Here is a 13,197-nt window from a genome sequence, read left to right as displayed (position 1 = left end):
ATTTATCTCCAATGTTTTATCTACAGTATGGGATTAATTATGTATCTCCATGGAGACAAGCAGGTAATGCTATCTGGCCAGGTAACATCTGTGGAAAGGCGACTACTCACAGTAAGAATGCATGTTTTGCAAGGTATTTCTTTTAATATGCGACAAAATAATAACCTCCTCCTTTTTTCTGCACCGGAAATGTTCCCAAGTGTAACTTTAAACATTATCATCATTCATATAGTGCATCAAATCTCACGATGTTCTGCATCAGCCAGTCTCTTGTCATTATCCTGAGGTGAGTGCGTCAGGTGCTGTGTGACCCGCGCCTGGGTTTTCAGTGGAACAGGCGCCCTGCTGAGTTCCTCTTTTGTGCTTCCTCTTGGGCCCGCACGCGATGGAAATAAACGCCGTAGTCACTAATGAGATCCTCCTTTTAACACCACCAGTCCCCAGATTGCGCCTTCACCTCAGGAGCGGCACCCGGGAGAGGATGTGCGTCAGCCGCATGTGGTCCAGACGCGTTCAGTACAATAAAGATGAAGGTAGCGTACGATTTTCCTTTTGCAAAGTGATGTGGATCAGAAAATTACTATTTGCAAGGCCTGATTACTTCACAGACCGATATTTCACTAATCAATAGTATGGTAAAATGATGTAACAGCTCCCTCTGCTGGCCATAACACTCATCAGACTCTCAGGTCATAATAAAAGAGGGTTTGACATGAGCTACAAGGTGTTTTTTTTTTTTTTTTTTTTTCATACTGGCAGCTAAGAATTGATTTCATGGGGCTCCAGATTATATGAGGAAACATAAAAAATGTGATAGTCTTGGCAAGTGGTAAGTGTAGATTCCTATACATTAGCCTGCCAAAATAATTGATCTAAGTCTATGTCCTCAATATAAATACTAAAACTACAAAAAAGGCTACTTGATCATTTTACAGGTAGAATCCCTTTTCTGTTGTCATGAATGCTAATAGTTTTTATTGGGGTACTGTACAAATAAGTTTAAAGTGGGAATATTGCCAGCATGTAGGTTCTAATTCTAATATTTTTTAGAATTATTATCATTGAATCAGTGTTTTGTTGCTTTATCAAATGGTGGATGATTTAAAAATCAGGGGGAAAGCATACATCAGAAATAGATTTAAGCAAAAAACAAGACTACTAAATAGATAATTTAATATGTGCTTATGAGATTAGCTTGTGTAGGTCAACTTTGAGCATGTAAATGAACATACAACACAAGGCTCTGTTTAAATAACAGATAAATAATCTTTATTTCCACATCTTTGTCATTTATAAAATTATGTGTCCACATTTGATATTAACAAGGCAATACAGAGAGTCTTTATTTCTCAGTGGTGGAACAGAGGCTCTAGAGACAATGGAAAAGGGCATGAGGAGTTAGATGTACATATGAGCCAATGCAATATATATTTATTAGTATGTAATTCTCAGACCCTCTCAGATCGTTGAGGATCTCTAAAGCCTGCATCCGCACCAAGCCCTTCAAAGTACAGTTCTTAAACTTCATTTCCCAGAATTCATCACTGCTTAGTGCTCAGTGTAAACCAGACACAGGAACATTCTCACAGCCTTTTTAAGTACACTTCAAAACCATCAACATCTTAAGACTGTAGTTAGCTCAGGGACTCATTGCTATTCTTAACATTACAATATATTCTTCCTCTATGATAAAAACACAATATCCCAGCAACTGTAAAACCAAACGAAGAAACAACCTTCCTATTCTACGAAACAAACCAGATCCTAGTTGCTCAAAAGAAAATGTAAAAATAACGTATCTTGCAATTCTATTGTAGTCGAGTCAAATGTAAAATTATCAAAATTTAAATATTAGATACTGTATAGGTTATTATTACAGTAACAAATGTCCATGCCATCTTGATGTATACAGATTCAGTAGTAAATTACAAGTTTATACAAAGCTTTAGTGCCAGCGTGTTTAGGGTCAATGGAGATCTGGGACAGGGACAGATGCTCAGCTAATTTGTCATCCATACAATGTTGTTTGCACATCAGATATCAGATAAGTTAACTGTGGACTTTATTACAAGCAATAACTTTAAAAATATGAGACAAACATGGACACCTAAGAAGATTTACCATTAATCGCTTGGGAGGACTGACACACTGTAAGCAAATGTAATCGTATACATTCATGTCTTCAATGGTGGGTTCTATTCAAATGGTGTCATGCCATGTTTTGAAATGTAAAACAGAAGCCATAAAAGTAACCGACCTACCTACTGGCCCACTTATAACAATAAAACTGGTCCGCTGTACAAATTAAAATGTACACGTTCTATAGGCAGATAAAAAGATACTATATTGATCTATAAAGCACCTTATTTTGAAGCAAAGAAAGACTGAACCCAGAGGTACAGCCCGAGCCTTCCCAATCTCACAGAGCCCCGCCAACAAACCAGGGTTAAGACTTAATACACACGCTTTAGATGGCTCTTTCAGTCATACACAACACATTTGAAATCCTTTGAATTTATATTATTACATCAGTAAGACCCAAGTGAGGCTTTAAAGCATTGAGAGGAGCAGAGGAAGCAGACAAAGTGCACAGCAAAGGGGCTTTCTATTGAACACACAACTAAAGCTCTAACATTGTTACAGGGAATGTCAAAGGCAGGCAAATGCACAGGCACATGTCAATAAATTACACATTATGGACAGCTACATTTATTATCATTATATTGTATTTTTAGTGGGAAAAGTAGTCAGCACAATAGGTAAGCATATGCCCTCTAACCAGCGAGAAACCAGTTCAAATCTTGATTGTAAAGCAGTGTTTGTGTCACACACGCAGTAACATTAAAGTGTGTATGACAGAGTTTTAGGATTCTCTAATTTTGACTTAATTTGATTGGATTATCTAGCCTAATTCATCAGATGCTTTCACTTCGTAGAAACCGTTTGACCTTGCAGCATTAGAATTAATTTGCTTGACAGTAGGCGGGTACTTTTTTTAAATTTAACCAATCGCTGCTATTTGGTCGTGACGTGGGCAATGTGCTGCTAACGGGGCTAACTGGTATATTAAGCTTTTTCCAAATCCCGTAGGAAGAACTGCAATAACGTCTTTCCCCTTGATAAAATTCACCAAATATTCTCTTTGTTCCGGCTTTAAATCCTTGATCTTGTGAATCGTTGCCAGGAACGGTCAAGTATATTCTGATTCTTGACCTAGTCTCTGGAGAGAAATGAAACTGAGCGGAGGCACTAAGTGGGGTCAGCCTGGCTACGGATTATCTCTATTGTAAATATAAATTATAGTTTTACACCAATCAAAAATCACATTGCGAAGAAAAGTTAAAAAAAAGAAAAAAGTTCAAAATAACAAGAAGTAGAGTTGTAAAACACTGATGACACTGAGTTATGGAGAATTCTATCCAAAAGTTTGTCACAGTTTACAAGTAATAAATAAATTTTTTCTGATACTTTCAACATTAATTCAATAAAATAAAAGCCGGTTGGTGTTTTAGAGTTTTGCTAGGTAACAGTAATGGAATTATCTAGAGCAATGTCACAATTTCCAACCAGGAAGTGACGTTTTAAACCTAAAAATGAGTAGTCTAACCTGTCATAGGCACTTTAAGTTGATTCATTGTAACAGGAATGACATCCAACATCCAAACAACTGCCAAAGCTGAACCACTTACCTTCTGATTGGTGGGCTAAAGTTTGACACCTACAATAAATCTGGCCTTTTCCCAACTACAAATACACAATTCTCAGATCCACAGTTAAGTACATGTTTATAATATTTTATCTTTGTACTAAACTTATGCAGCCTGCCTTTAAATTAACTACTTCAACTTGCCTTGGTATTGGAGTACTGTTATAATACATTAAGTCAATATTTTATCAACATATGCCTGTATATGAGGGAAAAGGGAAGTATACAGACAGGGGACACATTCTTTTTGCCACATTTTCATGAGGCGGTTCAGTGAGCTATATAAGGCATGGATGTTCTATATTTAAAAATATAATATAAAAGTGCACTGTGTAACTTTTCTGACAGAGGGCCTGACAGTCTTCATGGAGATGTTATTGCTTTAACTTACTTAACTTTTCAATTTCCATAGAAACAAGTGGGAGACTCCACCAGGGCAAATTACGGTGAGATCTGTGAAGAGGTACAGCAAGACTCCATGTTTTTAAAAGTATGATTGAGCAATAAAGACACCCATAACTGAATAAATGTGCGTTATATAAGTTTAATACTATATTGTGGAACAATACAGGCAAAGCAATAGCATCTCCATGGTAACAGACTGCCAATCTGACAAGTTACGCAGTGCACCTTTAAGATTTAAGTTATAGGCTTTTTAAAATTTGGTAATTTAATGTTTGAACTGCCAATCATTCAAACTGAGAATATGATTTAGTGCAAGTACATTCACTATTTTGTTTATACCTAATTTGAAGAGGCAGTGCAGGGGATGGACAATAGTGAGGCCTGACAGAGGACCACCTGATCTTCCACCTGACATTTTCACATTTAAAATTTTAGTTTTGCCTAAACATCCACCTCAATGAGTCAAAGAAGGTGGTAGCGCAACAGCAGTGTAAAGCTATAAAAATCCACAACAAGCTGCCTCCACATCCAGAAAAGAGAGCGAGGAAAGATGAGACACGAAAACAAATAGAACGAAATGAAGAAGTGGTTCAAGTGTGGACACAGGAGTGAACAGGGAGCAGTGGTGCTGTCACTGCCCACACAGTACTGGTGAAGTCCTGTCCTGGAGATGCAGGTGAACACAGGTGAGGTGCATCTTAAGCTCTCCACTTTATTCCTTTGTTAGTCTCTGAGGCTGGCATCATCCCTCCATCACCCCTCCTTCTTCTCCCCATCCCACTGTTCTTTTGCTTCTCTGCAATGTCCACCGTTGTTTTTTTTTTTTTGTTTTTTTTACTGTACCCTTCAAAAATCTATAAGCATCTTTAAAAAGCAGAGGCCTGGGCCAGTTTTCTCCTGATGATGCGTCATGCACACTTACTCATTGACTATTTTCACTGGTGCAGGCCCTGCTCAGTGGTGAGAGGTGGTCTGTGGACATGCAGGAGTGAGTGGGAATGGGAATAGGGTTCTATCTGTTTAAAGGAGCAGAGCTCTAGGAGTTTTGAGTGTTTTGGGAGAGGATCTAGTTCAGCTGCCATCTCCGTCGATATTTCATCTCCTCGTCAGCTGCAGAATGAAAAAGATAATTAAAATGACAAGATAAAGAGACATAGTCACAAAGAAAAAGCACAGACCATTAACTGTTATGAGTGTAGTGAATCAAAACTTACAAAGCTTAACAAACCCATATTTGTGCTAAATAATCTATGTTGTGTTTGGCAGTGACATTGCATGCTTTGAGCCATGCATTTTAATGGAGCAGGGAGGTTTGTTTACACAGGGAACATAATGTATCAGCATCTACAGCTACAAACTACAGTCACACGGTCTAATGAGAAAACACTATGAGCCGGAGATTAAGTACCTTTCCACAGAGTGGGAAATAAATATAACGACTTTAAGCTGCATCAGAATGCAGAAGAAAAAGAAAGAAGAGTTATTATTTACGTATTTATGAATATATACAGTATAAACTGTTTAACTGTAATATTACCTTCTAGATGATTCCTGGATACATATTTTAATGCCTCATCCAGGAGGATAACTGGGATGGAAATTTTCAAAACCACAATCCACTGAGACCACCGCAAAGGAGTGACCTGAAAGATGAGCTGCAGAACAGACACACTTTATTTGTAATTATTAACTTTTGATCTGGTGTAATCTAATCAGCAGAGGCCAGAGACCACCTCTGTGTGCGTCAGTGTACACAGCTGTCACAGCGCGGCACTCACCGGCAGAGGCTCCACGTACAGGATCAGGAAGTGAAGAGACAAGGACAGGACGATGGCTCCCAGCAGCCAAATATTGACCCAGGGAGGCATCCGCAGCAGAGACTGGTTCTCCGACAGACTGTCACAGTGGGACATGACACTTAATACTTCATGTCAAAGACACAAGGGACACTCTGCACAGGCTTAGTTACCCAGACAGTAATTCACTTTATATCAGAGGTTACAATAAACTTGACTACAACAGTTATCATTCATCATTTATAACTAAAAGATGATGTTTTAGTAGTTTTACTTATGAACAGGCTTCCCTTTAAAGCCCTCCAGTTATTTACTTATGCCATTTATTATATGCATTCTATGGAAGTCACAGGATTCACATCACATATACCAAGTCATATGACATCTGTGATATCCTCCAGAAATAATATTCCATGACTATTTCTTTAATATACAGTGACATTATGGGCTCTATGATTTAAAGGGTCCACATTACAATACTTTTTGATCTATGTTATAATGGTGGTTCCTCATCAAAAACATACCTGACTTTGTTTCATTTACACATGTTTAACACACAAACCCTGCATATTTAGACTGAGTTCCTCATTCAAAAAAACAAAACAAAAACACTCTGTTGTAACTTGTGATGTCATGTGGCAATACAGGTGCTCCACTGTAATTTTAAACTCCATACACCATCACTAAAATCATGAATTATTTCAGCCATGAAATGAAATGAACTAAAGGTAAAAGGAGCTGATAACTTGAAAACTGTATCATGACATCATAAGTTGGAATAGAGCATTTTCAGCTTTGGAGATGTAGACAGACTAATGACAAAGGGTTACTGAATATTGAAATGACAGTGGACTGACCTGTTGAGTGCATTGAACATTTCGATTGTCACCAGCACAGACAGGGCCATGGTGGTGGGGTAACGGGACTCAAACACATCACAGTCTATGTCGTTGAACATGGGGTTGTCCTCTGTACACTGCATGAAATGTCTCTGAAAGAAAACACATGCACACACACACACACACACATACAGCACTACATTTATACCATACTCCATACAACTGTACAACAACTCACCCTTATGTAATGATAACCCTATATCCTGTCAATCACCAGTTCATCTTTGCATGGTTTCTCCTCTTGTATATAGCAGAGATATATTTTGTATTACTATATTTCTGTATTTTATTTTTACTTGTACAGATATTTGTATAATTATGCCTTATTTGAATCCAGTCTCTTTCCATTTTTGGTACTTATATTGGATTTATTATTATCTTTTATATTTTTGATCCACTACTGAGCTACTGTGTCCAAATAATTTCCCTTGTAGATCAATAAAGTTTGTCTAAGTCTACAGAAAGAGAGTTAAGGATTATAAGTTTGTATGTTGATTTTTGACTAGGACCTTTGTGACCTGGCCTAATGGAGCTCACGTTTGATGGAGAAACATCTGAGAAAGTCTGGCCACACTCTGATCTACAAATGCTCTATTTTTGGCTGAATTTTTGAGCATCGGAATTGTTTCTCTCTTAATGATTCCTCTTATCAGTACTGCTTTGGACAGCTGTATCTTTAAGTACCATGTAAGCTCAGTTCCACTTGTCAATACCTGCTCTCGTCAGAAGACTGGGCCTGGTTAGTACTTTGCTAGTAGACCAGATGCCAGTTAATCAATCAGAAGCAGAATCAGGGCTTTTTATTTTTTTCCTTCACTACAACTAAACGTTTCAATGTCCATGTGGATGCTTTATGCCCACAGTGAAGGAGAGTCAAAACAGCAGCACTGGTCAGAGCGTAATGCAGGTACCAGCAGGAGCATTCCTCGTTAATGGGATTTACAATGCGACACATATGAGGAGCAGGGAGGGAGAAATAAACAACAGAAAGCCTTTACTGCCTGTGCTTAATCCTTACATGTTTGTATCTAGATATTTATTCAGCCACTGTATCAAGACAGACTTTCCCACTCACCAACTGATAAAAGGACACCTGTGGGCCCTCTTCATCAAACAGGTACCACCATGTGGCAGCGCTCACTGTCCCCAGACCCACATATCCTACAAAAACATAGAGGCACTTTGATTATGGCAATACTTGAAAGGAGAGATCAGAAATGACAAATGGCATGCAAGTCAATAAATAGAACAGCATATAATTAAAGCAACAGTATGTGGCCTGTGCTCTTAGATGTTTTTAAAAAGGAACTGCAGGGAGTTGTCAGTGCTTTAACCTTAACCTGCATATAAAAGCATGCTCACAAGTTTTTCCCATTCTCAGTGGGAAGTGAGAAGCTCAGAACATCCTAAATTCACTCACTGAGCTACAGAGGCTGCACTAGCACTGGTTGATTGATGATTGATTCCAGTATTCAAATTAGAGCAAGTACTTAAGCTTTAAATCAAGCAGGTTTCAGCCTTAAAAAAATGAGACTCATGTAATGCTCATTCTGATTTCTGATTTATGTCCATTGTTTTTGTAATTAAAAATAAATCAGCATATCTACAAAGATAGGACACATTTATGACATTTAATCTCAAAATCGTACATACTGTCCCTTTAAGAGTTGTTGTTATGAACTGAATACCTCCAATAGCCAGGTATCTGAAGAAGAGCCAGCCAGAGATGAGGGGCTCTTTGGGGTTGCGTGGAGGTTTGTCCATGATGTCCAGGTCTGGAGGGTTGAATCCCAAAGCAGTCGCAGGGAGTCCGTCAGTCACCAGATTCACCCATAGCAGCTGCACAGGGATCAGAGCCTCAGGCAGTCCCAAAATGGCCGTCAGGAAGATACTGCATCACAAAACACAGGTCAATGAGGAGAGGCCAACATGAAAAACTAGAGCTGCAGTCAACTTCTGCAGTTGTCCCATATAAATCCTTATATCTATATAAAATAATTTGTCAGCTAATATAAGTTTGGGTTGACTAAGAAACCGCCAATCGACTAAAGGAATGCAGCCCTTTGAAAAACAGTGCGTTTTTGTCCCTTACCAGACCACTTCCCCCACGTTGGAGGAAATGAGGTATCTGATGAATTGCTTCATATTGTTGTAGATGGCTCTGCCCTCCTCCACAGCAGCAACAATGGTGGAGAAATTATCATCAGACAGCACCATTTCAGAGGCAGACTTTGCCACTGCAGTCCCAGAGCCCATAGCAATGCCAATCTCTGCTTTCTTCAGAGCAGGGGCGTCATTCACTCCATCACCAGTCTAGAAAACAAAGCCCAGTGGATTAACTAAGATTAATATTTCTTATTATTGCAACAGAGTGTGTGACATCCAATCCAAAAGAAAGTTAAATCTTAATGAAATGGAATAAATAAAGATGTACAGTGTAACTTTTTGATCGAGAACATACCACATCTTTGTCTCCATGAAGATGCTACAGTTATGCCTGAACTATTTTTACCCACAGGTTTTTACTTGTGGATTCTTACTGTGAGCTAGGTCACCTCTCCACAGATCTGACCTGACCTGATCTGAATCTTCCTAGTCCTAGTGGCGGCACCTGCTTTTCTCCATGGGGATATAGAAGTTTAATGCCATATAGAGTAACATTCTAAGTAGAGTGGCAATATGCCAGACCAACCACCAAAATACTACAACCTTCAATAAAGGTTGTCTTTGAATGAACTGTTATGGCAATATCTATATACTTTATCTTTTTAATATGAACAAGCACAACATTTAGAGAAGCAAAACACTCATTCCTGTTTGTGAGGATAGACAGGATTATGCGATACAGATCTATGGTGACGGGGCTTAAAGCAGTCTTGCACAGTGCTGATTGGCGAGGTAAGGCTGACAGGAAAATGGAGGTTTTGTTGTCCAGACTCTGCTTTAGATTGTGCTGTCAGCTGAGACGTGCATCAGATGGAAAGCACACGGCCGGTCTGAGATGACAGCTTGAGATAGGAGCAGGACGTGCAGCGTGTCATGCCTTGGCAGGAGGCAACTCATGCAACAAATGTACAGTGGAGTCTGAATGTATAGTGGAGTACAGAACTGTGCAGTGGAACATGTTTGCATTTGTGTTAGGGGCAGAGAAATAAACAAGGAGCAAGAAATTGAACAAAAATGTTATTATTGTAGCTGGTATAGCAGTTGTGTTTGTACTGGAAAATGTTAAGTTACTAGTGTTAGACAATGTAAGTTGTTGACTCTTACCATGGCTGTAATCTCATCAAATGACTGTAGATATGCGACTATCTTGGACTTGTGTGCTGGCTCCACTCGTGCGAAGCATCTGGCACGTTTAACAGCCTCCCTCTGGTCATCTATGGGCAGGTCGTCAAACTCACGGCCCGTGTAGGCCTTGCCCGTCACTTCCTCCTCTTCTCCAAAGATCCCAATACGTCTGCAGATTGCCACAGCTGTGCCCTTGTTGTCTCCAGTAATCATGATCACACGGATACCGGCCTCGTTACACAGCTTTATAGAACCTATCACCTCCTTCCTGGGAGGGTCCAACATGCCAACACAGCCCACAAAGGTGAGACCCACCTGATGAAAACAAGTGAAGTCAGATTTTACCTCAAATACATAATGGCTGAAGATATATAAGCAATGAAAATATGAAAGATTTAGAAGTCCCTGTTCAATGATCAAACTGTTATTTGTGCCACTTAAGTTATTTATTGTTATGAATGATGTGTCACAGATTGACAGCTGTCGAGCTGCATTAGTGTGTGTCACATGACCCACACATCACATGTGTCAGAATCACTGAATGTGGCTTGGTTAGTTTGGTCAGTGAGAGGATTATCGTAGGGCTTTCTAGTTTTTAATCCTAAAAATATGATTTATCATTTAGGATACCATGTGGCTCAGTTATTTGTGGGTTATACAAACACATTTATTAAAATTGGTGGTGTTCACATTTTAGAATGAACCCGCACAGTGTTGTGTTAATACTTGTGGGCCTTTTTCAAACCAGCAGATGGTGCTGTAACAATAAAACCGCAACAGCACAGCATCAACCGTACCAACAAGTTGGGGAATGTACAGCACATTTGTAATTGTAATAACTGAACAGCTACACATGCTCATGTGCAGAACAGACACTGTACCTCATACTGGGCAAACTTGCTGGAGTTCTCCAGGTCCATGTCTTCCTTTCGTGGTGGAGAGTCATGAGTGGCGAGGGCAAGGCAGCGCAGAGTGTCCCGGCCCGTGCCCCAGTCCCTGATCTTTGACAAGAGCTGCTCCTTCAGAGCAGGTGTGAGTGTAACCCGGGACGACCCGACTCTGAGGTACTGACAGCGCTCTATCACGCTCTCTGGGGCCCCCTGAGGACACAAGAGAAAACAACATTAAAATCATATAATAAGCCTGGGTTCTGATAATGAATTGTGCCGGTAATATTCAGTTATACTTTGATAAACATCTTGCTCGGGGAGCCAGGTTTGACAGGGGTGCAGTACACAGACATGGACTTCCTGTCTCTGGAGAACTCCAAGGTGAACTCCTTCTTCATCAACTGTCTGATCACCTGATGGATGAGAATAGAGAGATAACAGAGGAGAAGAAGGAGGAAAAGTGGAGGAGAGAGACAGAGCTAAATAGCTTTGTTTGTGGGCAGCTGTCATCATGGCAACTGGTGGGTGACTGAACGCTGTGCAGAGCTCCTGACAACTGAAGGATGCCACTTGAGACAAAGCACTCATCCACTTTGTCTGGACTGTGTTATATTTTACAGTCCACACAGTGAATGCAGATGATACAAAGACTACATGGGTGGATATTTGTAAGTAGAAAAAAATCTTTAATTACTGCACATATAGGATTGACATACTTTGAAATATCATGTAGTAAAGGTCTTCCTCCACTAGATGTCCTTCTAGCACCAGGCCTATTTAGGATCATATTGACTCAGCCACATTTTATCTCACCTAACTGATGTTACCCTCTTGTGTCAGAGGACTTCTCCGACTAATGTCCTGTTATCTGTCGGTGTGACAAACATTTCCTCTCTATTTCAAAATTAACATTTTAAGTTGTAAAAATGTGATGTCTGTCCTAAAAATGCAGAAAACGCCTTTCATCAATAATATAGGTGTTCAGCTTATAGCCGTTATCCAAATGTCTATGCATAAGAACAAGCTCAAACACGATGCCCCCTCCTACTGTTTTGCAGCAGTTTTGTGTCCTATACAAATAATCCATGGTTAACTCCCTGTAGTCAAACATCAGCTTCTATCAACAACCTTTAAATGCCAAACAGTCCTTGAGTGAGACAATGTGAACTCCTGACATGTTGATGTATTGTACAGCAAGGTGGAGAGCAGCCAAAGCACAATTTACATTTCAAATATGCTCAACAAAAAGGTACAATAAGGTTAGGTCAACATGTTCGCAAGGAGGAGCTCTGCATACAAAAATAGCATAGTGGGAAAGGAATCCCATTAGCCTGTAAAGATGTAACGCTTATATGCAATAAATTAAAGTAGTAATTTCACTAGTTAACAGTTACACACAATTATATTTAAGATTTTACAAAAAAAAATATTTCCTAGTTTTTTTTTTAATTTTGTGATGTTTTGTGATCCATAACTGTTACCTGTCAACCATAAAGTAAACAAAATTCAAAATTCTGTTTAAACTGCACAATAGTTATGATTAGAGTAAGAAAAAATAAATGGCAACACATTTTGTTAATTCAATATTTAATCTGGCACAGAAAAGCTTCCTTTTGCATAATTTTCTATCTGTATTTTGCTGTAGCACTCAGTACTACTTCCTGAATTTTTATCATCTTTTTCCATAAACTGCCACGAAACTGATATACAAGCATGATAAATATTTACCACAGGCGCTCTCCCACCAAAACCAAGAAATAAAATGAAAAACATGAAAACCTATAATATGCAAACAAAAAACTGAGTGGTTCTTACAGAGTTGCAGACGCCGGCCCGTTCCACTTTGCTGAGTCCTGATAGGTTCGTCTTAAACACATTCATTTTCTCCACCAGAGTCGTGAGTGCAGTCTCTGTGGCTTCTCCAACCTTCTCGTAAACCCCTTTGGCCTGGAACACAACCACAATTACACATTGTTCAACCACCGATGTAAACATAGAGCCCAATGAGTGCCCTTAATACGACACCAGGGACAAAACACTGTTACTGCATGAATAACACATATAGTGACTGAGGCTAATAGGGCTTATTTACATTGCACAGTGGAGTAATCATGTTTCCAACTGAATGATAAGTCTGTCATGGTAACTAATTTTGAAGTGCGACATATTCCTTAAGTAAATATTGACGATAATATTTGCCACTGACACAA

At 39.3% G+C, this 13,197-nt stretch overlaps 1 protein-coding gene across 1 annotated transcript in view; it reads right to left on the bottom strand.

The window, feature by feature from the left end:
- Window positions 1-1,246: 1,246 nt before the first annotated feature.
- Window positions 1,247-13,197, bottom strand: part of atp2a3 (ATPase sarcoplasmic/endoplasmic reticulum Ca2+ transporting 3) — a 56,626-nt gene continuing 44,675 nt past the window's right edge. Inside the window, exons 11-21 of the mRNA XM_055148217.1 lie at window positions 12,803-12,934; window positions 11,284-11,400; window positions 10,979-11,197; window positions 10,077-10,412; window positions 8,899-9,119; window positions 8,495-8,697; window positions 7,882-7,967; window positions 6,765-6,898; window positions 5,890-6,007; window positions 5,649-5,766; window positions 1,247-5,221 (exon numbers count right to left, since the gene is read on the bottom strand). Coding sequence (XP_055004192.1) covers window positions 5,178-5,221; window positions 5,649-5,766; window positions 5,890-6,007; window positions 6,765-6,898; window positions 7,882-7,967; window positions 8,495-8,697; window positions 8,899-9,119; window positions 10,077-10,412; window positions 10,979-11,197; window positions 11,284-11,400; window positions 12,803-12,934 — 1,728 coding nt within the window. The 3' untranslated portion in view covers window positions 1,247-5,177. The remainder of the gene's footprint in view (window positions 5,222-5,648; window positions 5,767-5,889; window positions 6,008-6,764; window positions 6,899-7,881; window positions 7,968-8,494; window positions 8,698-8,898; window positions 9,120-10,076; window positions 10,413-10,978; window positions 11,198-11,283; window positions 11,401-12,802; window positions 12,935-13,197) is intronic.

This window comes from Boleophthalmus pectinirostris, unplaced genomic scaffold (genome assembly GCF_026225935.1).
Source record: "Boleophthalmus pectinirostris isolate CB_2022bp ecotype Guang Dong unplaced genomic scaffold, ASM2622593v1 HiC_scaffold_12, whole genome shotgun sequence".
Taxonomy (NCBI): Eukaryota; Metazoa; Chordata; class Actinopteri; order Gobiiformes; family Gobiidae; genus Boleophthalmus; species Boleophthalmus pectinirostris.
The sequence above is the reverse complement of the archived record's forward strand: the minus strand, read 5'-3'. Positions and strand labels throughout refer to the sequence as shown.